The sequence below is a fragment of the Anguilla anguilla genome, chromosome 4 (genome assembly GCF_013347855.1).
Source record: "Anguilla anguilla isolate fAngAng1 chromosome 4, fAngAng1.pri, whole genome shotgun sequence".
Lineage (NCBI taxonomy): Eukaryota > Metazoa > Chordata > Actinopteri > Anguilliformes > Anguillidae > Anguilla > Anguilla anguilla.
Window position 1 is genome coordinate 63,219,589 of NC_049204.1, and position 27,413 is coordinate 63,247,001.

The following is a 27,413-nucleotide window of genomic DNA, read 5'->3' on the forward strand; positions in this document are numbered from 1 at the left end:
GGAAGGTGCCTTCCTCGCCCTCCCAAAACGGACCGACTCGCTTGATAAAGGTCAAGGCGTTGTCCAGTGGGATCGGGGGCCCCTGTGGTTTAAGAGCAGGGTCGGAATCCACGAGCGTTCCGATGTGACATCATCAGGCAGTGAAAGTGCAGCTTGGATTTAAAGCGAATACAAAAAGCAAAAAACGAACAAAACAAAACAAACAAAAAAAAAAACCCACAGTGTACAGATACAAGAATGTCCCGCCAATGGTTTTTACAGTGTGCTGTGTGAGCATTTCATATTAAGTGCTTCTTAACATTTTCTTCTTTTGTCTTTTTTTTTTTTTTTCCCCCTTTTAGGTGAATGCAGTGTTATTCAATTTTGCGTCTTGTGCCATCTCTTAGTGGACCCTGGATGGAGAGGAGATGGTGAATTAGAAAATGTCTGGCATGTCAATCACTCATTTTTAATAAAACTGAACCTACCTTCAGCTTGGAGTGAACATCACCATCATATAGACAAGTGTCCCGTTAAATTGCATTCATTTAGCAGATGCTCATTGAGTGACTTACAGTGAGAGTGCATTAGTGCTTTCACCTGTGTAATGTCAGCAACAGAGCCAGATCTGGCTAATAGCATTACCAGACCAGCAAGTATGTGCACAACATAAAGCACTTAATGCAAGTCAACTTATGAAATCTGATTCATATATCCAACATCTATATAAACCCATAAAAGCATGCAATTACAATTACAATATTACATATGTTTGGGGGGGGGGGCAGGGTTGGGAATGGGAAAGGAGTTCAGATACATATTTGGAAGGTCTTCAAAGGTCTTGGACAATGCCTCACCTCTTCCCCTATGGCACTGTGGAGACTCCATCTCCTCGTTGTCGTTGTAGTCGGTCCTGCGAGACCTCTGACACGCAAGCGTATTACAGGACGACCTGCCCAAAGGCTTCTCTGGAGGAAGGAAAGCAGAAAGTTCAGACATCTCAATTATACAAAACTGGAAGACAAGCTTGGGACATTAGGAAGGTTAAGTTTCAAACACACAGGGAACCTTACATTTTGAAAAGGTGGCAGAATGTGCACCACCACCGCCCTTCTCTGCCAGGCACAAATTAGGCAAACAGATGGAAAATGAAAGAGTAGTAGATTCCAGGTAGCAAGATTTATTTTTTTGTGGACCCTGGGTCTTAAAAAAAAATCACAGGTTTCATTTGAACACTGACTTTGCCACATCACATCACACCTCGCGTACCCAAGTTAAAAACAGAAACCAAGTTGCCCCAGAACATCAGTTTTAAAAGCCAATTACCGTGTCCCTGTAATGAAGGATAGGGCTTTACCTTCTCCCCGTGATGAAGGATAGGGTTTGCAGGACTTTGGTCTTGGTTTGACTCCACAGCTCTCCCAGCTCTCCTGCTCCGATGCCATGGAGCTCTCCCTCCACTGTCTGTCTATAATAAAGTGGGGAGCCATATATTAAAGCATCACATGCAGAGAGTGTTAATTTTTTGCACACGTTGTATCCCATGCAATATCACATGCTGGCAGGTTAAGTCATAGGGCACCCCAGCTATCTGGAGTCAGACCTAAAACTACGGTAATGGAATTGTGTCCTAATGCATAAAGTGAGTCCTACACATTAGAGCCACTTATTTCACACACACACAAAAAAAAAAAAAAAAAAAAAGAAAAACAGCAGAACGTTCTGGCAACATCCTCCCAATGTTGTTGCTATGTTGCGGCAATGTTGTAACGTTGACAAAACCTTCCGGAACAATTTTGCGTTAGCCGTGTAGAGGTATGCCAAAAGCATTTTGTGTCAGCCAAGCGCAGCTATGCTAAGAGTTACCTGGGTGAGGTCTGGACTGAGCACTCCTCGGTTCCTGTCCTTTGCACCTTTCGGCTTTAGCCAGCGTCTTGTGTTCCTCGCAGCATTCCGTCACCCGCAGGTACTCGGGGGCCTCCTCCAGGGACGCGGGCTCGCCGGGCCGCTCACAGTAGCCCTTCTTGGATTTCGTTTTGGGCGGCTGTCGGACGGGGGGCGGCTGCAGAGGCCTCCTTGAGTGAGGCGGCCTTTTCGGCAGGGCCGTCCCGGTCTCGCCGGCGTCCCTCGGCATTTTGTCACAGTCTTCGTCTCGCTCGTCCTCCTCCTCGTCTTCCTCGGCCGCCCCTTCGTCGGTGTCCTCTTTCGCGCGGTAGTCGCGCGTCCCGTGGGCGCAGCGAGCCGCCTTGCACTTCCTGGTTTCTTTCAGGAGCTTCGAGCCGCAGCTGGAGCACTTCATCTTCATCTTCGGGCAGACGGGGCACCGCTTTTGGAAGGAGCCGGCTCTCGCCTTGCCCTCGTCGCCCGCGGGGTCCCGAGCCTCGCGGGGGGCCTCGGCCAGCCGCCCGCCCGCGTAGACGTGACCCGAGATCAGGTCCATGTCCTCGAGGTCGGTGGAGAACAGCTCGTCCCGGGAGGAGAGCTCGTCCAGCGAGGGGCTGAGGACGCTCTGCCTCTCCTGGGCCGCGGCGGGCGGGTAGTAGCTGTAGTAGCACGCGGCCGTGTTTCCGAAGGACGACAGGTAGGCGTGCGGCGGGACGAGGGCGGAGAGCGAGTCCACGTACCACAGCGGGTCGTCCCGCTGCAGCAGCCCGGCCGTCGCCGCCTTGTCGCAGGGCAGCCGCAGGATCCGGTAGGGCGGGTCCTTCGGCTCCGCGGGCGGCCTCTCCGGAGCGTCGTCTTTCCCCCCCGCCGCGTCGCCGGGGAGCTTCTCGGTCGCCTTGGAAACCTGGCAGCTGCTTGGCTCACGGGCGCCCTCTTCACCCGGCCAGCCGGGGGGCGGAGACGCAGGCGACTCCGGGGACGGCCGAGAGCGAGAGGCGGTTTTCTCACGGGGCCCTTCGCTGTCCTGCGTGGCACCAGGCTGCTGCGCCTGCGTCGATTCGGATTGAACTTTGACCCCACAAGCCGCCGCTGCCGCCACCTGGCTGTTAACATCCCCGCTGCTTCCTTGGCCGTCCGTGTGTGTGCTAGACAGCTTTTCAGGTACGCAGTGAAGTTCAAACTCATCTTCCTCTTCCTCCTCCTCCTCCTCCTCCTCCTCTTCTTCCTCTTCCTCCTTCTTCTGGGTCACATTCTCCTCGTGGATGGAGGAGCTGTCGAGGGGAAGCACCCCATCGGGGCCCTCGGACCAGCCCTCCTCCGGAACGAGCTCCTCGAAACACCGCTGGTTCAACTCAGCCTTGCGTGTGGCTCCGGGCAAGCCGGCAAACGGTGCGATGGACTTCGGCGAGCGGGCTCCCTCCGACACGGACAACAGCGACGACGAGGACAACAACGACGACGACGAGGAGGAGGAGTTCACGGGCAAAGCTTCGGCCTCCTCGCCCCGCTCCTGCCTCTGCGAGTCCCCGTCCGTCAGGAAGGTTCCGGAGCCCTGGGAGACCATTCCCGAATCGAGCTCCTTCTCCGCGACCGGGCCGCGGGTCCGGAGCCTCTCCAGGCTCTCGATGAGCTTGTTCACGGCGTCGCTGGGGTCGGTCTGTGCCTCCGAGCAGGCGGTCTCCCGCCGGAAGTGGGCCTGGTGGTGCTGGTGGTGCTGGTGGTGGCGGAATCGGACGTCGTAGCCGGCCGCGGAAGGGAAGTGTGGGTTGAAAACCCTTCTGTAGTCGACTGGTTGCATCGGCGCGTGCGGGATCACGTAGCCTGGATACTGCATGTATGGGTAGGGGGCCATGTATGGACGTCCAAAATGGAGACCTGATACAAAATATTGTGGGGGGGGGGGGGGGTGGAAAAAAAAAAAAAAAAGGTCAGTCAAACTGCAATAAAGCCATGTTTTCAAATCCTACCTTGACTTGCTATCATGTTTTTATCAACAAAGAAACTTTGTTGATAAAAACAAACAATCTCTCACTGTATGGGATTAAAACTTTCTATTTGGAAGAGGAGAGTCTTCCGATTGGTTGATACGAGGGCTGGTACAGAATCATATAGCACAGCATATGGCACTCTAGGACAGTGCAAGCCACATCAGTCAGCTGAACTCAGCAGGTCTTACCCAGAGACTGTAAAAAATAGGTCTTACCTGATCCAGGGAAGCCATAGTGGCTGTATGGATTGTTCATGTGCCATTGGTACATGTAGTACGGTTGAGAAGGTGGTTGAACATAGAAAAACGGTCTTGAGTGATTAACTGGATGCTGATGTGGTTGCCCACTTCCCATTGAGTGTGGAGGACTGTTCACCTCTGTCAAAAAATGTAAAAAAAATTACGTTAAGAGAAATGCATAAATAGCTATAGAAAATAAGTCCAGTTTTTAAATACACATTGAAATGCACATGGGGGGGGGGGGGGGGGGGGGGGGGTTAAAGGGGGCTGACTATTCTGAAATTATCCATAACCTACAATATAAGGTGATTCAAAAGATAACTTTTCCAAAAATTTGATATAAATTGCATTTTTTAAAAACCGAATCATTTAGAATGTTCGAAGTTGGTTTGAATAAAGTTGTGCTGAGCAAGGTTACAATGGTGGCGCATTTTCTGAGTACGTCTAAATTGAGTCAACGATGGGCTACTCAGCTGGCAAAGGCAATGTCGTTAGCCAATCACAAGAGGGGATTTTCATTTAAATACTTCTGAAACAAGTTCGCTTGTCATGCCGATTAAAAATATTCTACATTTGGAGAATCCCACATGAACTTTGTGACAGTTGCCAACAAATTCGTGGTTCTTTAGAAAAAAGGAGCCAAGCAAAGAATGGTTAAACTAGCCGTTAACGGTTTACAATCCGCTTACGTCATAGAGAAGACTGATCTAGTTAACTGCGACAACATTTGTTAATACTGCAACAGTTTAACTGGAATACATTTCGAGGAATTTAAATGAACATTTACCTTCCATTTTGTCGTGTGAATTCTATGTCAGAAAGACGCTGCACCGGGATACAGAACACCGCAATACTGTGGAGATAAATATGAGATTACCAAAGGTGCCAAAAACTTATGAGAATGAATACATTTTCAATGAAATACGCAGTACCTCAAACGTGAACGTGACTTAAATTCAGTGTGCGGGGAAGAAAAGTGCACTAAATTTGGAGAGCTACAAAATCTCTGTCATCTCGCCCAATTCAGACGCTTTTATAACTTACACCTGTTGCCCCTACAATTGCTCTTTAATTAGCATACGCTTAAACAGGTGTTACGAGACTGCGTTCATTTATTAAAGACAAATATCCGTTTCAAAAGTCTCTTTCCATAAAACTACAGCCTAAGCAAGCTAATATGGGGGGAAAATGCGGTATAGCCTGTATATATATTTAAATAGGTTATACGAGACGCAGTGTATTAGTTCTCCTGTGTACTGGTAATTCAGCTGTTCAGAATAACGCGTACATCTCCAATAAACACTGGATGCAGTTTCCTGCAAGTAATGAAACAAAGTGAAAATAACAGTTTTGTTGAATAACACATTTTTTAAGACATTTTCATATAAGTATATATATAAATTGATCCATTAAATAGACTGAACGCATTTGAAAATATGGGATATAATAGCATCATGTCTATTCCAATTTTTGACCGAATGTAGTAAAATTCGTGATTTGATTTCGTTAAGCACCCTCTATGATCTCGGAAACAATACATCAATTTGGCCACATGATCCTCTCTCGTTGTACTTGTTATATTAATTCATGTCACCATGATAATGGGTGCCCATAAAAAACTGCATGCATAAGTCATTATATCACCGATAGGACAAATTGACTTCGTGTTTGGGGGTGCGAGAAAGACTACTAGAAAGGTCAGTTATGAAGAAAATTAGACAAGCTATTCGCATTCGCATTTCCCGAAACTGCGGTACATTTTACCTCAATACGTTTCTACTTTGCACCGACCATTCTCATATTCTCCAGTAGAGGTCAAACTTTCCCACTGGAAACAAGAAATACTGGTCCAGTGATTGTTGGGCGCATGCCCAGTATCCTCATTTGGCCCCTTGCATCCTAGAGCGCGTGCGCAGTCCTGCAGGGTTTTGTGCTGCTTGACTATGTTCAAAATCGGCTTCCGGAGCTGTTAGTTTGTGTAACGACTGGATGAAGTACAACCACCCCAAAACAGAAAAAAAATTAAATCATTAATAATATCAAGACAACCTGTTATATATATATTTATACTGTTTTAAACTATATTGTGATGAGAGATATTCTAGCTTGCAACTCAGCCTGTTCGTTAGAAAGCAAGCAAAGCAACAACTGTGCGCCTAACGCCGTGGATAGCTGCACAAGAACCCGGGATCATCCGTACTGCAATTAGCTAGCTAACTTCCCGTTTACATCATGCTGGTGCACAGATTGACGTTTCAAATGCTGAGATGATCTTTCACCAGAAACCGCTACTCGAGTAACTTGCTTTCTATTCGGTTATATGTGTGTGGGTGTAAATCCTGTAAGTGCACGTACTGGAGGGACCCGGAAGGGAAGCACAGCTGCCGCTTCTGTCTCTGATCTATGATCTAGCTGGCTCGCTATTACTGTACTTGCGTGATGGAAGAGTGAGCGGGACCCGGCAAAAGGCAGTTAAATCTGATTGAAAACGTTTGCAGAGGATCAATAAGGTAAAGTAACTTTAATTGAGATGAAATTCATTTCTTGCTGATCCATGTTTTAGTGGCAATTTTTTTTCTTTTTGTAGGAAGGGGGAGGAAAAGGGGGTTGTAATCAGGTTGCTTAGCGTGCTAACGCTGCTGTACTGTGACTGAGAGGTGGGCGTTGAATACCAAGGTTTCCAGCGAGCTAGGCTGCTAACGATGACCACCCTTCTATTGCTAGCGGAAAATCTTATTTTCTATTTTTTCCAGGCTAAAATCTGGCCTAGCATCAGTGAGTATTATGTGCTGCGGTGCCTATGTTGTACCTTGTTCTTTACTTGCGCAGTCATAGCTAAACGATGCAGCTATGCCCTTGGCTGGCTAGCCAGCGAATGTTATTTGATTCAATACTTTTGACTTGGCGTTGTATGATAAAACATAGCACAGTGTTCTAGTAACTGACTCACTAGCTTCTGGTATTGGGTGAGTGAAGTACTTCAATGTCTAAGGAAGAATAATAAACAGTTTACTGGTAGGATGACTGACGTTTCTAGGCGGTATGATACTATTTGCTTGTTCGCTTGCTAATTATTTTTGGCATGGGCCCGGATCGGACAATTTGCTAACCGTATAGCTTGTGGCTAACTAACTAGCTAGCGACCTGGCTAACTTGTGTAAGTTTTGCTAGCTAGCAAGTGAGAGTGTATGTACTTGCATTTATTTAATTTGTTGGCAAGCTATGAGGAAATCTGAAACCAGGTACTGAGATACTTGCAGTAGATTACGCCAGTTTGCTGTCCAGACTAACCCACTAGCTTATCTAGCTAGCCTGACTACTGCTTGCAAATGAGCTTTTCCGTTAGCTTTTGCTAGCTAACTAGCTGGGTGGGTAATGTAGCTAGCTACAAAGTTAGCTGGCCATACATACATAGTTCGTTATTTCGTCCGTTAGCTTTTATCTGATAATCACTGGAGGCTTTCAATCTTTAATCATTCTTTAATAATCAGGTAGACTAAGATTCCTCTTGAATTAGTGGACGTAAGTGTTACGAACTGGTTGCTATGCGGATACGTTGAAGGCCATCGCATTTCGCTTGCTAGCTAATGTTCGCTAATTTCGCTAGCAGCTATGCTCTGGCAGCGTTCAGTCGTGTGGCCGGAAATGTTTAACTTAACTGGGCTTGTTTATCAGTTCGTTCAGTTTATTCCATTTTTAGCTGCTTTTAAATGTGGTGTCTTATCTTGATGGCTATGTTAGATACGTAATTAGTCTAACGCAGTTGTTTCTACTGCGTACTGTAGCACAAGCAGGCTAGCTGGTGTTACACATTATTAGTGGAGGTTAGAGATGGCTAACCTCGTTTTGCTAAAGATGGCTACTGTTGTTCAACCAAGCGCTAACTTAACCTAGAGACCCCCTCCGGGCAAAACATGCTGTCAGTGACAACTAAATGACGAAGTTACAAAAATTTTAATTTAACCATGACACTATTTACTGTGATGTTAATAGCGTTATTATCATGCACACAAACAAGGTGTGTTCCTGTTAAATTCTTGGTAATTCACGTTTGTCTAGGACTTCACTGACAAGCTGTCGATGTAGCCCAACGATAGTGCAGTTTTACATTCCGTGTTTGCATTGAATTTGTTGTACTGTGAACAGAATTGTTTTTTTTTTTTTAATCTAAAGAAACCTAATAGGCAATTATAGTTTTAATGCGGCATGTTATATTGTTAATTCAAGGTGAACTCTTAAAAAAAACGAGAAACGGTGTATTTACTTTTAGGCTACCTATCTACTGTCTGAGAATGCAAAACTCAAGTCAAAATATATGTTGCACAGAAATGGGTAATTTCTAAATTAAATTTGGCATTACCAAACAGAATGGACAATTCGAGGCATCTCTTTGAAACCTGTCTGGTTGCTATAGGTCCGTCGACTGTAGCATCCGTGTAATGCCAGGCTATGGGCTTAACCCACTCGGAACACAGTGTACAGACGTGCGCATCTGCTCGACATTCCTTATTTTGTTTTTGTATTGATCGCAGTGTGTGCTTGTTTCGACCAGCTTTCATATTTAGGCATGTGATATGTGAATTAAGCCTGTTAGAATTTTAACTTGTAATGGGCTGGTCTTTACTGATTTGCGGTGTTTGCTGCGAGGCAATCTTGTGATGGAGAATTGTTTTCAACCCCTCTCAGCGTCTGGCCGATGTGCCCACACCCCTGCACGGGCGCGCACGTAGCAGGCTGTCTGGCTGTCAAGTCCGTCTCCAATCCGCGAGCGAATGATACCCCAGGGGCCATCGGGAGCGACCGACCGGGGGTGGTGGAGAGGGGGAGGGGGGTGGCAGGGAGGCAGATTGTTGACTGTGCATTTTTCTCATGGGCGGGGGTTCCGGATGATGCAGACTGGTCCAACAGTGGGAGAAATACCAAGCATCTCAGTGCTTTTTATTGTCTGTCTCGTGAAGCCGCTAGCCTCCATTCAAACCATGCTATGTCCGTTTGAAAGACGCCGCGCGTCTGGTTCACCATGGTTCACCAGTCGCTTCAAAGCTCGTCTTAAACTTTTCCCTCTGTTGCTGGAGTCGAAAGCGGCTAACGGCAGTATAAATAAAAACAACGAGAGTAAGACGTACTCTGTAGGGTACATATGTAGCCCCATTTATTTTTGAATAGTCTGATGGTAATCAATTTCCGTTACTGCGACTACAACTGATAACGTAGCTAAGTGGAACAACTGTACCAGAGATTCAGTTCCTTTGATCCAAAATTTGGGGTGAGCACAGACTGATCCTGACTGACACATAATATTAATGCCGGTTTCAAACCCAGGTTCTAAGTCCCTAAAAGACAGTTAAATACAGTTCCCGGTATTTAAGTTATTTTATCCAATTTATATTGTTTTACTGGTCAACTTTGGCCTCATGAAATGAACAGGGTATCGTCAAAAAAGAAAAAGGTTGGTGTGTATGATGAGGGAAGCGGGTCATAAACAAACTTACCTTGTGAACTCTGCTTCCAGGGCCTGGAAGGTGCCCCGAGCAGGCAAACGCTGCAGTCCGAGCAGTGACAGTTGGGCACCTGTTTCTTTTGCTCTGCTGTGGGGTTTCTTTTGTGGACTTTAAGTTCCTGCATCTGTGTTCACTGTGCTCTGGATTCTTGTCTCTGTGCTTGGGGTCCTTGTCTCTGTCCTGACTGCACCCTGGGCTCTTGTCCTAGTGCTGCCTGTGCCCTGGGTTTTCCCTGTGCTGACTGCTCTGGGCCCTTGTCCCTGTGCTGACTTCTCTGGGTTCTTCCTGTGCTGACTGTTCTCTGGGTTTTCCACGTGCTGACTGTGCTCTGGGTCCTTGTCCCTGTACTGACTGGGTTCTCCCTGTGCTGACTGTGCCCTGGGTTGTCGCTGTACTGACTGCTCTGGGTCCTTGTCCCTGTCCTGACTGGGTTTTCTCTGTGCTGACTGTGCTCTGGGTTATTATCTCTGTGCTGATTGCTCTGAGTTCTCCCTGTGCGGATTGTGCTCTGGGTCCTTGTCCCTGTACTGACTGGGTTATCTCTGTGCTGACTGTGCCCTGGGTTTTCTCTGTGCTGACTGTGCTCTGGGTGCTTGCCCCTGTACTGACTGGGTTATCTCTGTGTGTTTTGCTCTCAGACACTGGACCTGGCTCTGCACTGATGTAGCGGGCATCGGCACAGCCCGTCTCCACCTCCGTCTACCTCCGGCCCCCCCCCCCCTCAGTAATGCGCTGTGCCCCCCCTAGCCTCCGCCACCAGGACACCCCACCCCCCCACGCCCGCTGCAGAGCATCGCACGTCTCGGCCAGAAGGGAGGCTCCAGGCGCCTGATCAATAAGGAGTGAAGCGGGACCGCGGTGAGTCGCCATGCCACAGGCGCGGAGTCCACAGCCTTAACGCCGCCTGCACGAAGAGGCCCGCCCGCCATCGAGCCGCCCGCACCGCCGCCTTCGCCTGCGTGCTCCTGTCATCGGCCTTGAGAGAGAGAGAGAGAGAAACACATCACATACTTTTCGCCTCTTGGTCTCGGTTGTTTTTTTCTTTTTTGGGACTCTCCTGGGTCCGTGCAGCCGGGCGGGTGGAAGCTGGGGGGAGACTCGTGGGATGCGACCATGTCGGACCTCAGGCAGCGCCGGCCGGTCAACTCGGACTACGCCGTCTCCCTGCTGGAGCAGCTCAAGTTCTTCTACGAGCAGAAGCTGCTGACGGACGTGGTGCTGCTGGTGGAGGACTCGGAGTTCCCCTGCCACAAGATGGTGCTGGCCACGTGCAGCTCCTACTTCAGGTGAGCGGCTCCCGCGCCTGGGCCTGGGTCTGTAAAGTTGTTTAAAGCTTCAGTTTGGCTGTGATCGGTTGGGCTCATGCTCCGCATTAGTGCACCTGTAAGTCAAAGCTGAAATATGAGCCGTTAGCATGCTGTTAAGCTGTAGACCGTCCTCCCATCCTCCGGCGTTTAAAATGAGGAAGGTTTGTTTTTGTGTGTGAAAGACACTCTAGGCCCTGGACACTCAGATCTGACCCTCTGATCCAAATCTGGCCCCTAGTTTTCTTTTTCTACAGGTTATCCACTGAACAATTGGTAGGTGGTAGACATTTGTATGATGAATAATCTTTCTCTGAATGTGTTTACCAGTTGGCTCGTGGCTCGTGGCCATTTTGCGCAGACCGCTGAAGAGTGTGGCAGTTTTGAGGGAAGCCCGTTAGCGCGCGCGCTAACGTTGCGTTTAAGCGGTGATGACGTGTGTAACGCGCCCGCGTCCTGTAGGAATGCACTCTGTCCATGGCCCGCTGCAGCAGGCTTCCTCAGAACCGCGGGGCCATGTCGCCCGTCTCTGGGAAAGATGTGGACAGAAGTTGCTGGTTGCCTCAACCCCCCCCATCCCCACCCCCCCAAAAAAGAAAATATTCCCACGCGCTCATTATCCAATGGGAACATGCAAGGCATTTCCCCTGTAGGGCCAGAGAGGTGTCATGTCCTGTCACACGCAACCCCCTCCCCCCCCCCCTTTTGAAAGATTGGGTATCTGAGCCAAGCACTGTGGGGTAAGGAAATCCTACCCATAATGCTTGGGGTTGGAGGAGAGACTGGCAGATGCCTGTGGCGTTGCATAACGGCTCTCTAGTCAGAGTGGACATGAGGAGAGAGAGAGAGAGAGATGCACCAGTCAGGTGTGTGTGTGTGTGTGCGCTCGCATGTGTGTGTGTGTTTGCGTGAGAGCTTGTGCATGTGTGTGCATGTGTGAGCGCGTGTGCGTGCGTGCATTCGTGCGTGTGTGTGTGAGCGCGTGTGCGTGCGTGCGTGCGCGCGTGTGTGTGTGTATCCAGCGCACGCAGCTGTTGGGGACAGAGACGCGTGGGCGGGACTGAGCGGTGCTGGTGTGGGGGAGTAGGGGGGTTGGGGGGGGGGGGGGGGTGTTGGCGGTGTTGTGCAAACTGAGGGGGGCCGGACGGGCTCGTGCCATGGACCCACACCAGCGTGTTGCAAAAGAGAAGGAAACAAGATAGCCTACTCCAGAGCATCGAGGGGGGGTGAGGGGGGCGAGGGGGGTGCAGGGCTTCGCCTCAGGTCAGCTTGTCTTTCTATGCTTTCCAAAAATAGCCCCTAAATCCCCTAATGCCGCAAATAAAACTTTTTGGCCATTTATTTATGTGAATTTTCCCTTCCTAATCACCCCCCCCCTCCCCTTCCGCAAAGCTCTTCACAACCTCGGTTTCCGCGGTGACGCGCGCTTCCCCCCGCGTTTCCTGGAAGAGGGCGGCGTGTCTGTCGACAGGCGCGTAGGCGCGGGGGAAACTGGCGGCCTTCCGTCACACACACTGCTCTCCCGCCACACACACACACACACACACACACACACACTGCTCTCCCGCCACACACACACACTGCTCTCCCGCCACACACACACACACACACACACACTGCTCTCCCGCCACACACACACACACACACACACACACTGCTCTCCCGCCACACACACACACACACTGCTCTCCCGCCACACATACACACACTGCTCTCCTGCCACACACACACACACATTGCTCCCGCCACACACACACACACTGCTGTCGGTCAGCTATCGACCGCGTATTGCGTTCAGCACATGCAAAGTCAGCCACTAATCACTGTGGAGAATATCCGATCCCATCTGATTATCTGCAGATTAAGAAGAGGAAAAGATCAGATGCCTGTCGGCTGTGTGAAAGATAATCACGTTTGGGTCACTAAAGATTGCTGTGATAAACACAGCCATTGAGGGGTTGGTTTATTTGGGTGGAAAAGATCACTTTTATTATTATGAAGGGTTTGTTTTATTATACATTTTTATTTAGCGTTTGTATAACCAGGAAAGTTTTGCTGAGATTAAAATCTCTTTTGAAAGAGACCTGCTGGTAGAAAATGAAATGAAACCGTTTGTTTTGCTTTGATTTCTTTTTTCCCAGCTGTCACTGCTGTCTCATTAGCATTTTTCTCCTTTATTTTCTCCTGCTAGTTTTTGAGTGTTGACCGGTCTGACATTTCTATCTTTTTTTCCCATTTTATTTTTATATATTTCATTTTTTGCAGCAAACGGAGCTTTATTAAGTGAGATTTAATTGCTTGATGGATTGAAGGCAGTGCATTTTCTCCCTGCTCTATTGGCCGATGGATTGAAGGCAGTGTGTTTTCTCCCCTCCCCATTGGCTGACGGACCCGTCTCTCTCTCTCCCCCCCCCCCCCCCGCAGGGCCATGTTCATGAGCGGCCTGAGCGAGAGTAAGCAGACCCACGTGCACCTGCGCAACGTGGACCCGGCCACCCTGCAGATCATCATCACCTACGCCTACACGGGCAACCTGGCCATCAGCGACAGCACGGTGGAGCCGCTGTACGAGACCGCCTGCTTCCTGCAGGTGAGCGCACTGTGGGGGGGGGGGGCGGGGGGGCAGGGGGGGGGTAACCTGGCCATCAGCGACAGCACGGTGGAGCCGCTGTACGAGACCGCCTGCTTCCTGCAGGTGAGCGCACTGTGGGGGGGGGGGCAGGGGGGCAGGGGGGGGGTAACCTGGCCATCAGCGACAGCACGGTGGAGCCGCTGTACGAGACCGCCTGCTTCCTGCAGGTGAGCGCACTGTGGGGGGGGGGGGCAGGGGGGCAGGGGGGGGGGGGGGTAACCTGGCCATCAGCAACAGCACGGTGGAGCCGCTGTACGAGACCGCCTGCTTCCTGCAGGTGAGCGCACTGTGGGGGGGGGGGGGCAGGGGGGCAGGGGGGGGGGGGGGTAACCTGGCCATCAGCGACAGCACGGTGGAGCCGCTGTACGAGACCGCCTGCTTCCTGCAGGTGAGCGCACTGTGGGGGGGGAGGGGGCAGGGGGGGGGTTCGGGTAACCTGGCCATCATGTTGGGTTACCCATGCTGTCTGCCCTCCACCTGCCTCCATTAAAAAAAAAAATGTAACTTCTCTCTTAAGATGAGAACGAAAAATGACCCCCACCTGTTTTGTACTAATTTATTCGACTGGCTCTTGCACGCCCTTTCCCTCCTCCCTTTTCGATCGCTCCGTCCTGTCCTCGTTTAAACTCTGCGCCTAGCATAAACACGGCACGATGCGTTTGGGAGAATTTGCAGATAAAGCAGAAAAAAAAAGAGAGAGAACTGTGGAGTGCTGAAGAAGACGGGCCTGCTCGGGACCTGGTGCGGGGGGAGAGGAAAAACAGCCTCCTGATGCAGCCGGCCTCCGAGCCATGAATCAGGAGAGGGAAGGGGTTACCTGCAGTATCTGCTGCTTTTCAGCACCAGTTATTCCTTAAAGCTGATTGGCTAAAGAATTTGCACACCTTGTTCTCAAGGCCTTAATTGGCTGCCAGCTGAAAGGAAACGGCAGATACCAGCAGTCCTCCAGGACTTTAGCTTCCTGTCTTTCTCCCCCCTCCTTGTTTTCATGGCTTCCTGATCACCATTCACTGATCATTTGTGTTCAGCCTATTTGCATGACTCGGTGTTCCAGAACATTTCCAGTTTCCATTTCCAGTAGCGACTGTGACATCAGCAACCGAGTCAACAACATTCTAATCGCACGTCTGTGACCTCACACCCTTGAAAGGGTTAAAGAGTTTCTCTCTGTCCCCGCAGGTGGAGGACGTGCTCCTGCAGTGCCGGGACTACCTGGTGAAGAAGATCAACGCCGAGAACTGCGTGCGCATGCTGAGCATCGGCGACATGTTCAGCTGCAGCGAGCTGAAGCAGAGCGCCAAGCGCATGGTGGAGCACAAGTTCCCCGCCGTGTACCGGCAGGAGGCCTTCCTGCAGCTGTCCCACGAGCTGCTGCTGGACCTGCTGAGCAGCGACAACCTCAACGTGGAGAAGGAGGAGACGGTGCGCGAGGCGGCCATGCAGTGGCTGGAGTACAACATGGAGGCGCGCTCGCAGCACCTGTCCTCGGTGCTGAGCCAGATCCGCATCGACGCGCTCTCCGAGGTGACGCAGCGCGCCTGGTTCCAGGGCCTGCCGCCCAACGACAAGTCGGTGGTGGTGCAGGGCCTCTACAAGTCCATGCCCAAGTTCTTCAAGCCGCGGCTGGGCATGACCAAGGAGGAGATGCTGGTCTTCGTGGAGGCGGCGGCGGCGGACTCGCCGGCCGACGGCCCGGGCGCGGGGCCCCCCCACGCCGTGGTGTGCTACAGCCCGCAGGCGGAGAAGGTGTACAAGCTGAGCAGCCCCCCCGGCGACCTGCAGAAGGTGGGCACGCTGGTCACCGCCGACAACGACATCTTCATCGCCGGCGGCCAGATCCCGCTCAAGACCTCCATCGCCAACCACGGCAAGGCGGGCGGCGGGGGCGGCGGCGGCGGCGGCGGCGGCGGCGGCGGGGGGGGCGGCGCCGGGGGGGGGGCGGCTGCAGGCGGTCTTCCGCTCGTCGGACGGCTTCTTCTGGCTGGACGCGCAGCAGAACGCCTGGGTGGCCAAGACGCCCATGCTGTGCGCGCGCATCCGCCCGTCGCTGGTGCACTGCGACGGCGCCATCTACGCCATCGGCGGCGACAGCGTGGGCGGCGAGCTGAACAAGCGCACGGTGGAGCGCTACGACCGCGAGCGCGACGAGTGGACCATGGTCAGCCCGCTGCCCGCCGCCTGGAACTGGAGCACGGCGGCGGCGGCGCGCGACTGCGTCTACGTGATGACGCACGACCTGACGTACTGCTACTTCCCGCGCGCCGACGCCTGGGCCGAGATGGCCTCGCGCAAGACCAGCCGCTGCTTCGCCTCGGCCGCCGCCTTCGGCGACCTCATCTTCTACGTGGGCGGCCTGCACGTGGTCAGCAACTCCGGCGTGCGCCTGCCCGCCAGCACGGTGGACGGCTCCTCCGTGACGGTGGAGGTGTACGACGTGGCCAAGAACGAGTGGCGCCCCGGCGCCAACATCCCCGCCAAGCGCTACTCGGACCCGTGCGTGCGGGCGGCGCCGCTGCTGGGCTCGCTCTGCGTCTTCATGCGCGAGACGCACATGAACGAGCGCGCCAAGTACGCCATCTACCAGTACGACCTGGAGCTGGACCGCTGGCTGCTGCGGCAGCCCGTGTCCGAGCGCGCCCTCTGGGACCTGGGCAAGGACTTCCGCTGCGCCGTGGCCAAGCTCTACCCCTCCTGCCTGGAGGAGTCCCCCTGGAAGCCCCCCACCTACCTCTTCTCCCCCGACGGGGCTGAGGAGTTCGAGGTGGACGGCGAGATGGTGTCCCTCCCGCACGTATAGCTTTCTCAACGCCCCCCCCACACACCCCCACCATTCCCCCTTTTCCCCCCACTCTTACTACCCCCAGTACCGAACTCGTAAACGCCTAGGGATCTGTGGGGTCGGGGGTGTGACGCGGGGCGAGCGGGGCGGGGGGTTGGGGGGGGGGGGGTGAGGGGGTAAATGGGGGAAGGGGAAGAAGGACGTTCGACACCAACCGAAACCCATGGTGTCCAGGCCATTGTGTGTTTCAGTCTGTGCGTAGACGAGGGGGGGGGGGGTGGCTCGTTGGACACGCCTCCTGCCTGGGAGCCCCAGATCCTTGCCCCCCACCCCCCCCCCTTCCGCTGCCCCACCACCCAGCTCTCACACCACTCTCCTCACAGGACAGTACATTGCCTCAGACTGATGTAGTAAAATGTACATTAAATTACCTTCAAATATTAGTATTCTAAAAAAAAAAAAAAAAAAGGAAAAAAAAAAAATCTAAAATAATACTTTTTTTTTGTTTTGTTTTGTTTTTTTTGTTTTTGGTCAGTTGCTACTTCTGTTAAGTATTATCAAAGGCCTGATTTACTGTTTCTACAATGTGATAATCCGGGGGTGGGGTGGGGGGGGGGGTGAGGTAATTTGTGACTATGACGACGAGGTTGATGATGATGCACTTAACGGAGAAGCTCCTCAGAATGACAATGTTAACTGTACCAAGCTTTCTCTCTGCCCCTCTCTTTCTGAACAGCTGGGGGGGGGGCTTTTCTCAAAGCAACCGCCAACCCCCCCCCCCCCCCCCCCCCCAAAAAAAACACACACGGGAATAAGGAGGCGGGGATAGGGGGGCGTTGGTGAAAGTACGGTTGGTAGACTGTGGGAGGGGGAGGAGTTTTGCAGAGGTGACTGCAGGTCCAGTCGCCCCCCCCCCCCATGTACCCCCTCCCCTGTCTCTTTGTCCCAGCGCGGCCCATTCCTCTGTCCTGTCAATCCTTAGACACAGGTCTTCCGCATACACATGGCAGCAAACAGGCAGAGTTCGCTCTCTCCCTCGCTCGCTCTCTCCTTGTCTCTCCTTCCCCTCTCTCCCCCCCCCCCCCATTTCCTGGAATTGATAGGATTTTGCTGGCTTCTCTTTTTTTGGTGCAGGTCTCTTCAACACATGCATCCACTACACACATAGACTGAGCTCATGCATTATCTCAATGCTGCTGAAATGCATATATAAATATATATATATTTTTTCCATGTTAAAATAAAACAATGTAGTGGGGGGAGGGGGGAGGGAGGGGGGGGTGGTGACAAAAAAAAGAATAACCAGGTCTATTTTGTATTAGTTTTTTTATGATAATTTAATATCAGACATTACTGTAGTGTGATTGTGTATAGATATCCATTTCCTTTATCAGATAAAAAAAAAATACTTTTTTTTTTTTTTTGTGAGTGAACTATTTGAGGAAATCTCTCTGCTGTGTGGTATCAGGGGGAGAGATGAGACCCCAGAACGTCACGGTGGGGGGAGGGGGGGGGGGTCTTAGGACGTCACGACGCCCCATGGATCGTCACGGCAACCACTAGCAGTAGCGGAACGGGCGGGGCTGGAGGAGAGGGCCCCTCATTACCTTTACATGAGCACAGGTGCTTCATGACAAACCTTACTAGCATGTTTGGCTGCATCATGTTCCTTTGGCACTGTATTTTGAATGACATTAATTTATTAAAAAAAAAAAACGAAACGGGGAAAAAATTGCGAGTGGCGATTGTGTGTCTTTTTTTCCCCGCCGCTCTCCGTGTTTCTGCGGTTGTGCTTGTGACCGATGACGTGTGTTTCCGGCCTTTCGATTGGTCGGAACGAGACGAGAGGGCTTCCGTGTATTGTGTGTGACCATCGCTATTTGCATACATCCACCAGGTGTGGGCGTGTAATCACACTTAGGCTGTAGACAGTCTTGTTCGCGAGGCATTGGCAAAAGCTACAGAAGGTCACGGACATACTTAATCGCGCACACAGTACGTACAGCGCACCGAAAAAGCATCTGCTCCCCTGGCTGATTTCTTCTGTTATTGCATATGTGTCACACTGAATGGTTACAGATCTTTAGACGCAATGTAATATTACACAAAGGGAAACTGAGTAAACACAAAACGCATTTTTTATTGTTATTGAGCACCAATATCACCCATGTGGAAAAGCAATTGCCCCTTAAACTTCATAACCTGGTTCCACCACCTTTAGCAGCAATAACTGCAACCAATCGCTTCCTGTAATTTGGTATCGGTCTTTACAATCACTGTGGAGGAATTTTAGCCCACTCTTCTTTACAGAACTGCTTTAATTTAGACAAATTGGTAGGTTTTTGAGCATGAATGAATTGCTCATTTCAATTTCTGCCACAACATTGCTATTGGGTTCGAGTCAGGACTTTGAGTATTGTTTTTTTCTGCCACTCAGATGTGGACTTGCTTTTGTGTTTTGAATCATTGTCTCGCTGCATAAACCAGTTACACTTCAGCCCATGGACAGATGACTGGACATTCTCCTTAAGAATGTCCTGGTACAGAGGAGAATTCATTGTTCCTTTGATAATGGCAAGTCGTCCAGGTCCCCAGGCAGCAAAGCATCCTCACACTATCAGACTACCACCACGTTTGGCTGTTGGTATGATGTTCTTAATGTGAAATGCTGCATTTGCTTTAATCATATGCTTTAACCACGTAATGGGAGTGTCCAGTGTCCTCCAGAAAGTTAAACTCTTGACTCCTCTTGGAACATTATCCTAAAAGGCTTGGGGGTCATCCAGGTGCGTTTCTGCAAATGTGACACGCGCACTAATATTCCTCTCGGTTAGCAGCGGTTTCCACCTTGCTACTCTTCCCATTAATCCGATTTTTGCCTCCTCCCTTTCTTATTGTGGAGTCATGAACGCTGACCTTCGCTACGGCTAGAGGCACCTGCAATTCCACCTCACGAGACACTTTTGTGCCTTTCCTTTCATCTGAGTAGAAGTAGTTTCACGTACCTGTGAACCGTATTCAGATTTCTTCATAATCCTGGTAACCAGCCGGCATCAGTGACTAGAATGACGTGCACATAAATCAGGTTTATGGCGTTAATCTTGTTAGTATTGGTCAACGCACGAATTGCACGTACAGTTGACAATGTGTTGGATTGTAACATGTTGCAACATAGACCGCTTGAGCCGATTACCATGCTTGACAGTTATAGGCATGGCACGTCCAACGCGTATTTTTTTATAATTTAAAAAATTTAAATCTACAGCTGTTCTTTTATTTAAATTCGCAATCACACGCTTTGCCGCGTTTTTGCTATTTACGCGCATACACTTGATATACATGTATATTTTTAACTACCGCGTCTGCACTTTCTGGTCGCGCCCAGCATCCAATCCCCACACCCTATCGAGCGCATTTCATCGCGTACATGTGTAGTATTCTGGGACTGAAGTAGAGCACCCCCCGGCGCGTGCTTTGATAACCAAGTCATCAGAGGTCAGCGGGTTCGTCGGTTCTTACGGTGGCGCCGCATTGTTGCGCCCTGGCACGTGCGCCTTTCTTTTTTTTTTTTTTGTCCGGTGGTCTGCCGCAGCGCACTCAAACCCAGCCTTTTGTTTTCGCTGACCTACATTTTAATAGTTTCCGTGTGGTTCTTCCATTAAGCGGCAAAGCGAGTGCAAACGCTGTTCTTAGTCAATGCCTTTGATTGTTATTAATAATATTATTATTATTGATAGTAATGACAATAATAATTATGATTACATTAAACTGTTAATAATAATAATAATAATGTTATTATTATTATCATCATCATTATTGTGCATTAAGTGGTGGAAAGTACGCGCAGGCTGTACTTCAGAACGCGATCGCACGCACCAACCCTGAAGTTCAGAATTAGCCATCTCATTGCAACAAATTGTCATTTAATGGTCATACAACATAACAGTTACATTTTTCAAATATTTTGTGATAATCTGTCAAGAAATATAGCTTTTGTGTGAACTCCAGACAATTCACATTTAAAATACATTCATATATTTTAAATACACGTTTCCAATATTGCAAAACAATTTTTTTTTAAAAGAAAAAAAAAAACAGCGTCGGTGAAAATCTTTTGATAAGTCATTTAAAGTCAACAACAGCAACAAGGAAACGCACACCAGCAGTAAATACCAGGCTGCTGTTGACGAACACAAAAGGTACGTTACTGGGCAAGGCAGGAGATTTTAAAAGCCACGAGACAAGTCCCGAAATAAAAAGGGTTGGAAATGGGCAAGAGCTATAAATATCCTTCTAATAATCTGAAGCTAAACCTGACTTCAAAAGAGCATGCCTACCTGAATGGAAATTACAGCATTTAAAAATTAAAGTTGATATCAAATATAAATAGGGATTAGAGTCAAGTCGTTTTAAAAATGCAAGTACACTGAACAAATATACAGAAATATAGTCACTGGTATGTGCACACACACACAGTCCAAGTGGTCCATCGGTTTAGAATTTGTTCCAGTGTTGCCATGACTAAACAGGAAACAACAGTGATACTGTACAGGTTCACGATGATAATATAATACACAAATAAATTAAAACCACTCCTCGTCCAGGCCTTTTGTTGTTTCTCTGGGGCTTTCATTTGCTTGGTTTGGCGTTTTTTTTTTTTTTTTTTCACTCCCAATTTCCCCAATGTATCAAATGACAAAAACTGGACTGAATTATTGTGTACTTTCAAACACAATTAAGCTGACTGCTTGCAGCCAGAGTTTAAGCATGAACCAGAACTTCTCGAGAACAAAAAAAACAAAAACAAATTTTAAACATAAAATGATATACATATATAAAAATGAATACAGCCCAACAAAACCAAATTACAGGCAATACACACCCCCCCTCCCCCAAAAAAAACACGCAATCATTTATGTAAAAACAGGGCTCATGGACTGACAAAAAGATATTCCTGACTGAAATTCACCAGCAGACGTGTCTTGTACGGAACTTTCATCTACATTCTGAGTATAATATTTTACCCGCTACAGAACTTCCACTGTACTCCATGGGACTAGCACAAAGGGGCAGTGTGCCTAAACCACTATGTTGGGCGAACTTGGTCACAAAGTACTGAACGGGCTTCCCCACGCAGAGGAACACCGTATAATAACACGGGAATAATAAGGCAGCAATAGAACACCGGTGTCATCACCATAGAACACTCTTGACACTGAAACCCTGAGCTCCACCAATCACAGAGCACGTTGGTAACAACGAGCAGAACGACGGCGACAGTGATTGGCGGACGCCTGCTTCCGAGGTTCCAGCACAGCAAAGTGACATCACAATGGTCAGCGACAATGGGAACAGTTTTAGTCCTGCCTTATTAATCCCTGACCCTGCCCCAACCCACTTCCTGCTGGTCTGCCATTGGACGAGGGGGGAGATAGACAAAACCAAGGTTTTTCCCGCACCACCCTGTACTGAGGCATTTGTCCAGTGAACCCAGACCAGCCAACGCGAGCTTCCGCCCACAATGAAGCCAGGACAGCACAGTGGACTTCCCCTATTAAGTGTTTTGAGCTGTGAGAGCAACATGAAATACAATCCACTCACAAAAAAAGCAAACCTGTAAACACACAACAGAAACCCATTCACAACAGCAGTTCTGAACTTGGTTCAACTCCACATCCTCCACACTGAAACTGGACCAGGTTTAGAAACCTTCAGTATGTCTCTGTCTTCCCCTCTCTCTCTCTCTCTCTCTCTCTCTCTCTCTCTCATGATATCACACCAGCCTTTCCACAAAGTCACGCTTAGTACTGAATCACTGAAGCAACACGATAGAGTGTTTTGTTTTGTTTTTTTTTCCCCCTGTCCCCATATGTAATTTCCCGAATACAGGACTACAGCAGAGGACAGAGAGGGAGCACTGAGCTTGAACACAGAACAGGAAGTACATGGAAGGAATGAATTTAGTCAGTGCAGCTTTCCTGGTCACACTCGCTCAATGCGACGCATACACACAGCGGCGCCACCTACGGGGCGGGAGGGGGAGGTACAGATATGCGTGCTAATTCTTTCGCACACTGGCTTCTTCACACACTCCGAGAGCAGCTGTAACCTGGCAACAGGAACAGGGAAGGGGGGGGGGGGGGGGGAGGTGACCCCCTCCCAGGAGAGTCTGTCTGTCAGAAAGGCTAAAGGAGGGAGCGGGATCGTCTGTGACGTTCACGCCTCCTCCTCCTCCTCTTCCTCCTCATCAGAGTTTGACCCAGCAGCGCGAGGAAGAGGAAGAGCGAGCGATGAAGGACTGGGGTGCTCGGCCAGCAGGGGGCGCTCATTTCGCCGCGGGCTGCTCCGGGCATGGCGGTCCCGCCACGGCCGCCGGCTGGGCCAGCGTGGAGAACCAGGACGACATGGCGGACTTGGCGCTGTTCAGGGCTCCGCCCACCGACTGGCCTGAGGGCAGAGATTATGCAAATTAAACGAATAAATTAACGTCCCACATTCAAATCCCAGATTCAGTTAGTTGGTTCGTTCGTTAGTTTATTTTGACAAAATAAAAACACACGTATCAAAAAAGACTTGCATGTGAAGAAATTCTCAAGGATAACATGAAAAAGAATATTTTTAGCTACCTTTGTTGACAGCTGAATTAATGAATGACAGCTGAGGACTGTTCTTGTGTCCTTAAACTTAAACCAAACTCTTTGAGGTCTAATCGACGGCGAAACCGGTGCAAGTGCATTCGGCTAATTTTCCCGCTCGGTGTAACTGGTGAGAAGGAAAACCAGCACCGGCCCTGCTGGGATGGAAGTGCCGGCCCTGCGGAAGGGACCCAGGGGCCCCCGGGGCCGGTCTGGGAAGCCCGGCTTACCTACGGCCTTCCCGGTCTGCACCACGCTCCGGCTGGTGGTGATCACCGCGTTCCCCAATTTCTTCCCCCTCTCGCTGTTCTGCACCGAGCTGGAGGATAAAAACAGAAGAAAACGATAACGAAACCGCACGAATCAAACCAAATCCATTTTATTCTGTATGGTGCTTTTAGCAGACAACTGTCACAAAGGACCAGGCCTGAACCCCCCCCCAAAAAAGCAACAAAGGCCTGGTTCCAGCTCTGCAGTGGGAAAGGGCTATAATGAGCCAGCCTGGTTCAGCTCTACAGTGGGAAAGGGCTATAATGAGCCAGCCTGGTTCCAGCTCTGCAGTGGGAAAGGGCTATAACGAGCCAGCCTGGTTCAGCTCTACAGTGGGAAAGGGCTATAATGAGCCAGCCTGGTTCAGCTCTACAGTGGGAAAGGGCAATAATCAGCCAGCCAGGACTGGTTGACAAGCCACTTCCTCCTGCAAAACAGAGCCAAAAAAGAGGCACCCTCGTGCCTGACGGGGGGGGGGGGGGGTGCTGACACTGAGGGGATTCTGTCCTCTATGTGACCACCGGCAGTCCCACGCTCTGAAGCCCACTTCCTGAATCCGGTCAGTTTGAGTCAGGGCGCCCTGGTAACAACACCCCCCAGCCCCCCACCCCCCACTCAATCCCCGACCCAAATAAACACTTCAGCTGCTCACAATAAAAGTAGATCCCCCCCCCGGAACTTACTCTAAAGTCAGAGACAGCCGCTGCGTTGGCCAACTGACCCTCACATGACTTTGTTTTGATACTCCTGCCCAGTGTGGGCTTTCCATTGATGAGATCAAATAAACTGAAACAAATGTTCATGCTGTGTGTACGTGCGTGCATCTGTGTGCGTGCGTGTCTGTTTGTGCGTGCGTGCGTATCTGTTTGTGTGTGTGTGTGTGTGTGTGTGTACGTGTGTGTGTGCGTGTGCACACACAAGCTCTTTTCAAGATGACACGGACGCACGTGTATTACTCAGACATTATATTAGGGAGTCACGAGCGTGAAAGGAGAGAGGGAGAGAGGGGCTGGAATGCCATTGGGGGACAAGCGGGAGGCGCTGATGGCGCCACACAGGAACGGGCCAAGAGGTAGACCCCAATCCCACAACCCCCTCCCCACCGCCGACCCCAATCCCACAACCCCCCGCCCCCCCCCCCCCTCTGCACCTAAAAAGGCTCCTGTATGTTTATTGGTGTGGAACACAGAGGGTTTCCTCTCTCACTGACTGATGGAAGAAACAAGAAAACAGTTCAGGTCCAGGAAGTGGACCCGGCCCGGCCCGGGTAATTGACTGACAGGCCAGCCAATCAGGCGAATGAAACAAACCGCAGTGTAATGGCTGGTCAATTAAGTCAGTTGACCTCCACGGAGATGCGTGGGGGCGGGTGAGGGGGGTCCTAGCCCACCGCCGGGTTCTGAGATGGGGCTTTGTTCCTGTATCTGTCAGTGAGGGGCTGCGTCAAAACACGCACACACACATACACGCACACACACACACACACACACACACACACATACAACACTTATTCACACCTACACACACCTGCATATGGGCACACTGACAATACTATACACACACCTACACACACACATGCATGCACGCACATCTACACACGCACGCACACACACACACACACACCCCATGCTCACATACACACACACAAACACATACATGCACAAATACTATACACACACACAGCTTTGTGCTTGTTGAATACTTCACTGTCTCTTCACAGAAAAGCTTGGGCTCTTTGATAGAGGGGGAGAGCAGGAAATGGGGCCTGTATGGTGACCCCCCCTCCCCCCTCCACCCCCACCCCCAGGGTTCACACCCTTCCCCTCAGCCCAGCACAGAAAGCAGAAACATGGGGGGGGGGTTCAGGAAGAACCTCTCCCCAGGATGTTTCCACACTGAGGAGGCTTTGTATCGATCACCCTCTCGCTCTTCTGCATCCGTTACACCGCGTGGGTATCCGTGGTAACATACCCCCCCCCCCCAATTCACTTGTCAATCACAGAGCACTTCCCCCCCACTCTCCTGCTCCATTCAGAGTCTCCCTGCACTGCATGCTGCCTGAAGGCAACCTGCTTTCCTCTCTCTTCATTGGCTCCTTCCTTCAATCACTGGTTCTGAGTGACAGGCCAGTTGCTAGGCGCCAGACGGGTACATGCTGCTACTCCGCCCCTACCTCCCCAAAACTGTAGCGCCCTGCAGCCTGGTGGGCCGAACCAGGGATGCCCGCAAATAAGGGACACATCAATCCAGCCCTGGGGTGGGGGGGCGGGGACACTTTACATTTATCCTACACTGACTGTATATTAATCCACTTTTAAATGCATTGAGAAAACACACAAACGCAAATGCAGACACACACACGCAGACGAACACACTTGGACGAGCACGCACGCACACACACACATTTCTTTTCCCCAGGCGGTTGGTCGTCTACATGCACCCTCCCCATCCTGCCATGGTCTACATGCAGAGTTCAGAGAATGCACAGCACGGCACAGCACAGCACACACACCCCCTAGTGGTCCACAGACGCACTGCGGCCAGCCCTGAGCTCAATACCCACAAACAAAAACAACTGAGCAGGTTGACTGTCAGCCTGTATCTGTGCAGAAATAGAGTTAGCATTATGTTGTCAAAAATTTAAGATCAGTTTAGAGTAATTTCATTCAAACATGCACAGCCCTACTTTTTTTTTGCCTTTGTTGCCCAATTCTAATTTGTAGAAAACGCTATAATATATGAAAGGTGCTACACAACTCAACTGTAGAATTTATATAGTATAACTATATAAAGAGAAGTGAGAGTTAAAATCTGGTCTTCCCTTCTCTAGTTTTACAACACGCTGGGTTTGCACTGGTCATGAAGCACAGTGAGGGAAGCATTTTCCAGTTTTCCTTTCGAGTTTCATCACATGATCCACGAACATATTTCTTTTAATCCTTCAGTCAAATAAACGACAACAGCACTAACAGGCGTGAGCTGTTTAGTCCCCGTGTAGCAAGACCATGCCGGACAGGAGCGGGGTAACAGAACAGAGGTGCGATATGCTACATCCTCCGGGGTCCGGGGGGGGGGGGGGGGGGGGCGTCCGGGGGGGGGGCCCCTGCGGGGGTGGAGTGTCGGCCATGTTCTCACCAGAGAGCTATCAATAGATAACCACAGAGGCGAGACGCATGGGGAGGGGGGGATGGGGGGGGGGGGATATGTAGCGCGTAACTCTAGAGGCCGTGTCGGAGATGAAGCAGCTCACCACGCGCTGTATTACGTTTCCTGTGCGATTCCTGGAAAGGAACCCGACCCCCAATGTGCCAACGCTGTTTTTTAAGAATGAAAAAAAAAACCCTCCTATAATTAACACACAGGCTGAACTCGATGAGATCTCACAGGGCTGTCTATGCACCAACGCATTACGGAACACAGATATCAGCGTATGTATGTATATATCACATGCACGCACGTTAAAGGGCTTCCTAGATACTAACACGCTGGGAACCGTATTGTCCTCCGGATTCCTGAAACATCCGCATCTTTGAAAACGCAGCTTTTTTTTTTTTGTTCCTGTATACGGCTGGAATGAGGAAAAATATGCTAGGTAACGTGCAAAACAAAAAAAAAAACCACGAAATTAGAGACAGGACACCCCAGCGCAGAGTGAAGGATCCCTGTGAGGTGTGGTCATAGAGGTGTTGGGGTGGGGGGGGGGGGGGGGGTGAGGTAAATTTATCCAGTGAACTCAGTAATCCTGCTTTGTGACACAGGCCCCGGGTCTCCGCTCTGACTAACTCAGCTAGCCGAAAGACACGGCACCCGTCCTGATGACCCCCTCCCCTCTGCTTTCTTATGCACCAGTAACCCTGAGGGGGGGCGCAGGTCTCCCCCCCCTGAATGCCACACTCGTGGGTTAATGAGCGGTTCGCCGTGCCCACCACTGACAGACAGGTTCCCAGGCAGACCCAAAATAAACAGCAGTAATTGGCAAAAGGCTCGGGACAGCAGTCAACTTCACTTGCTACAGACCTTGCAAAAAAAAAAATGACATTACATGGTTTCAATCAGATATTAAAATTTAAAATAAGCAGACTATCCACCTTAAAACCTTTTAGTCTAAATGTTTACTTCCGCAGAAGAAACGAAGGGTCCTGGCCTTCGATTGCAATTCCTGCAATGACCACAAGGGGGAAGCACAGTGCTTATTTTTGTAC

At 50.3% G+C, this 27,413-nt stretch overlaps 3 protein-coding genes across 3 annotated transcripts in view; 1 reads left to right on the plus strand and 2 right to left on the minus strand.

Annotated features, from left to right (window-relative positions):
• Nucleotides 1–330: 330 nt before the first annotated feature.
• LOC118224941 (bucky ball-like) lies at nucleotides 331–5,128 on the minus strand. The gene is made up of 7 exons (XM_035412812.1): nucleotides 5,023–5,128; nucleotides 4,878–4,943; nucleotides 4,067–4,228; nucleotides 1,846–3,738; nucleotides 1,337–1,447; nucleotides 837–947; nucleotides 331–392 (listed from the first exon to the last, which is right to left on the minus strand). Exons 2-7 carry the CDS (start codon nucleotides 4,882–4,884, stop codon nucleotides 358–360), a joined length of 2,319 nt encoding a protein of 772 aa, XP_035268703.1. The 5' UTR covers nucleotides 4,885–4,943; nucleotides 5,023–5,128; the 3' UTR covers nucleotides 331–357.
• An 889-nt stretch (nucleotides 5,129–6,017) lies between these two features.
• On the plus strand, nucleotides 6,018–16,424 carry kbtbd2 (kelch repeat and BTB (POZ) domain containing 2). Its single transcript, XM_035416322.1, has 5 exons — nucleotides 6,018–6,600; nucleotides 10,230–10,877; nucleotides 13,320–13,485; nucleotides 14,707–15,397; nucleotides 15,456–16,424. Exons 2-5 carry the CDS (start codon nucleotides 10,705–10,707, stop codon nucleotides 16,322–16,324), a joined length of 1,899 nt encoding a protein of 632 aa, XP_035272213.1. The 5' UTR covers nucleotides 6,018–6,600; nucleotides 10,230–10,704; the 3' UTR covers nucleotides 16,325–16,424.
• Nucleotides 16,425–20,209: 3,785 nt separating this feature from the next.
• Nucleotides 20,210–27,413, minus strand: part of avl9 (AVL9 homolog (S. cerevisiase)) — a 24,075-nt gene continuing 16,871 nt past the window's right edge. Inside the window, exons 15-16 of the mRNA XM_035412819.1 lie at nucleotides 23,172–23,260; nucleotides 20,210–22,753 (exon numbers count right to left, since the gene is read on the minus strand). Coding sequence (XP_035268710.1) covers nucleotides 22,632–22,753; nucleotides 23,172–23,260 — 211 coding nt within the window. The 3' untranslated portion in view covers nucleotides 20,210–22,631. The remainder of the gene's footprint in view (nucleotides 22,754–23,171; nucleotides 23,261–27,413) is intronic.

Excerpts from the sequence above, each read along its gene's own strand:
- kbtbd2 (XM_035416322.1), top strand. The coding sequence starts at position 10,705 with ATGTCGGACCTCAGGCAGCGCCGGCCGGTCAACTCGGACTACGCCGTC. Across the intron at positions 13,486-14,706 it reads AGACCGCCTGCTTCCTGCAG|GTGGAGGACGTGCTCCTGCA; the intron begins GTGAGCGCACTG and ends CTGTCCCCGCAG. Across the intron at positions 15,398-15,455 it reads CTCCATCGCCAACCACGGCA|CGGGGGGGGGGCGGCTGCAG; the intron begins AGGCGGGCGGCG and ends GGGGGGCGGCGC.
- LOC118224941 (XM_035412812.1), bottom strand. Across the intron at positions 3,739-4,066 it reads CTATGGCTTCCCTGGATCAG|GTCTCCATTTTGGACGTCCA; the intron begins GTAAGACCTATT and ends ATTTTGTATCAG. Across the intron at positions 948-1,336 it reads TCCTTCATCACGGGGAGAAG|AGAAGCCTTTGGGCAGGTCG; the intron begins GTAAAGCCCTAT and ends TCCTTCCTCCAG.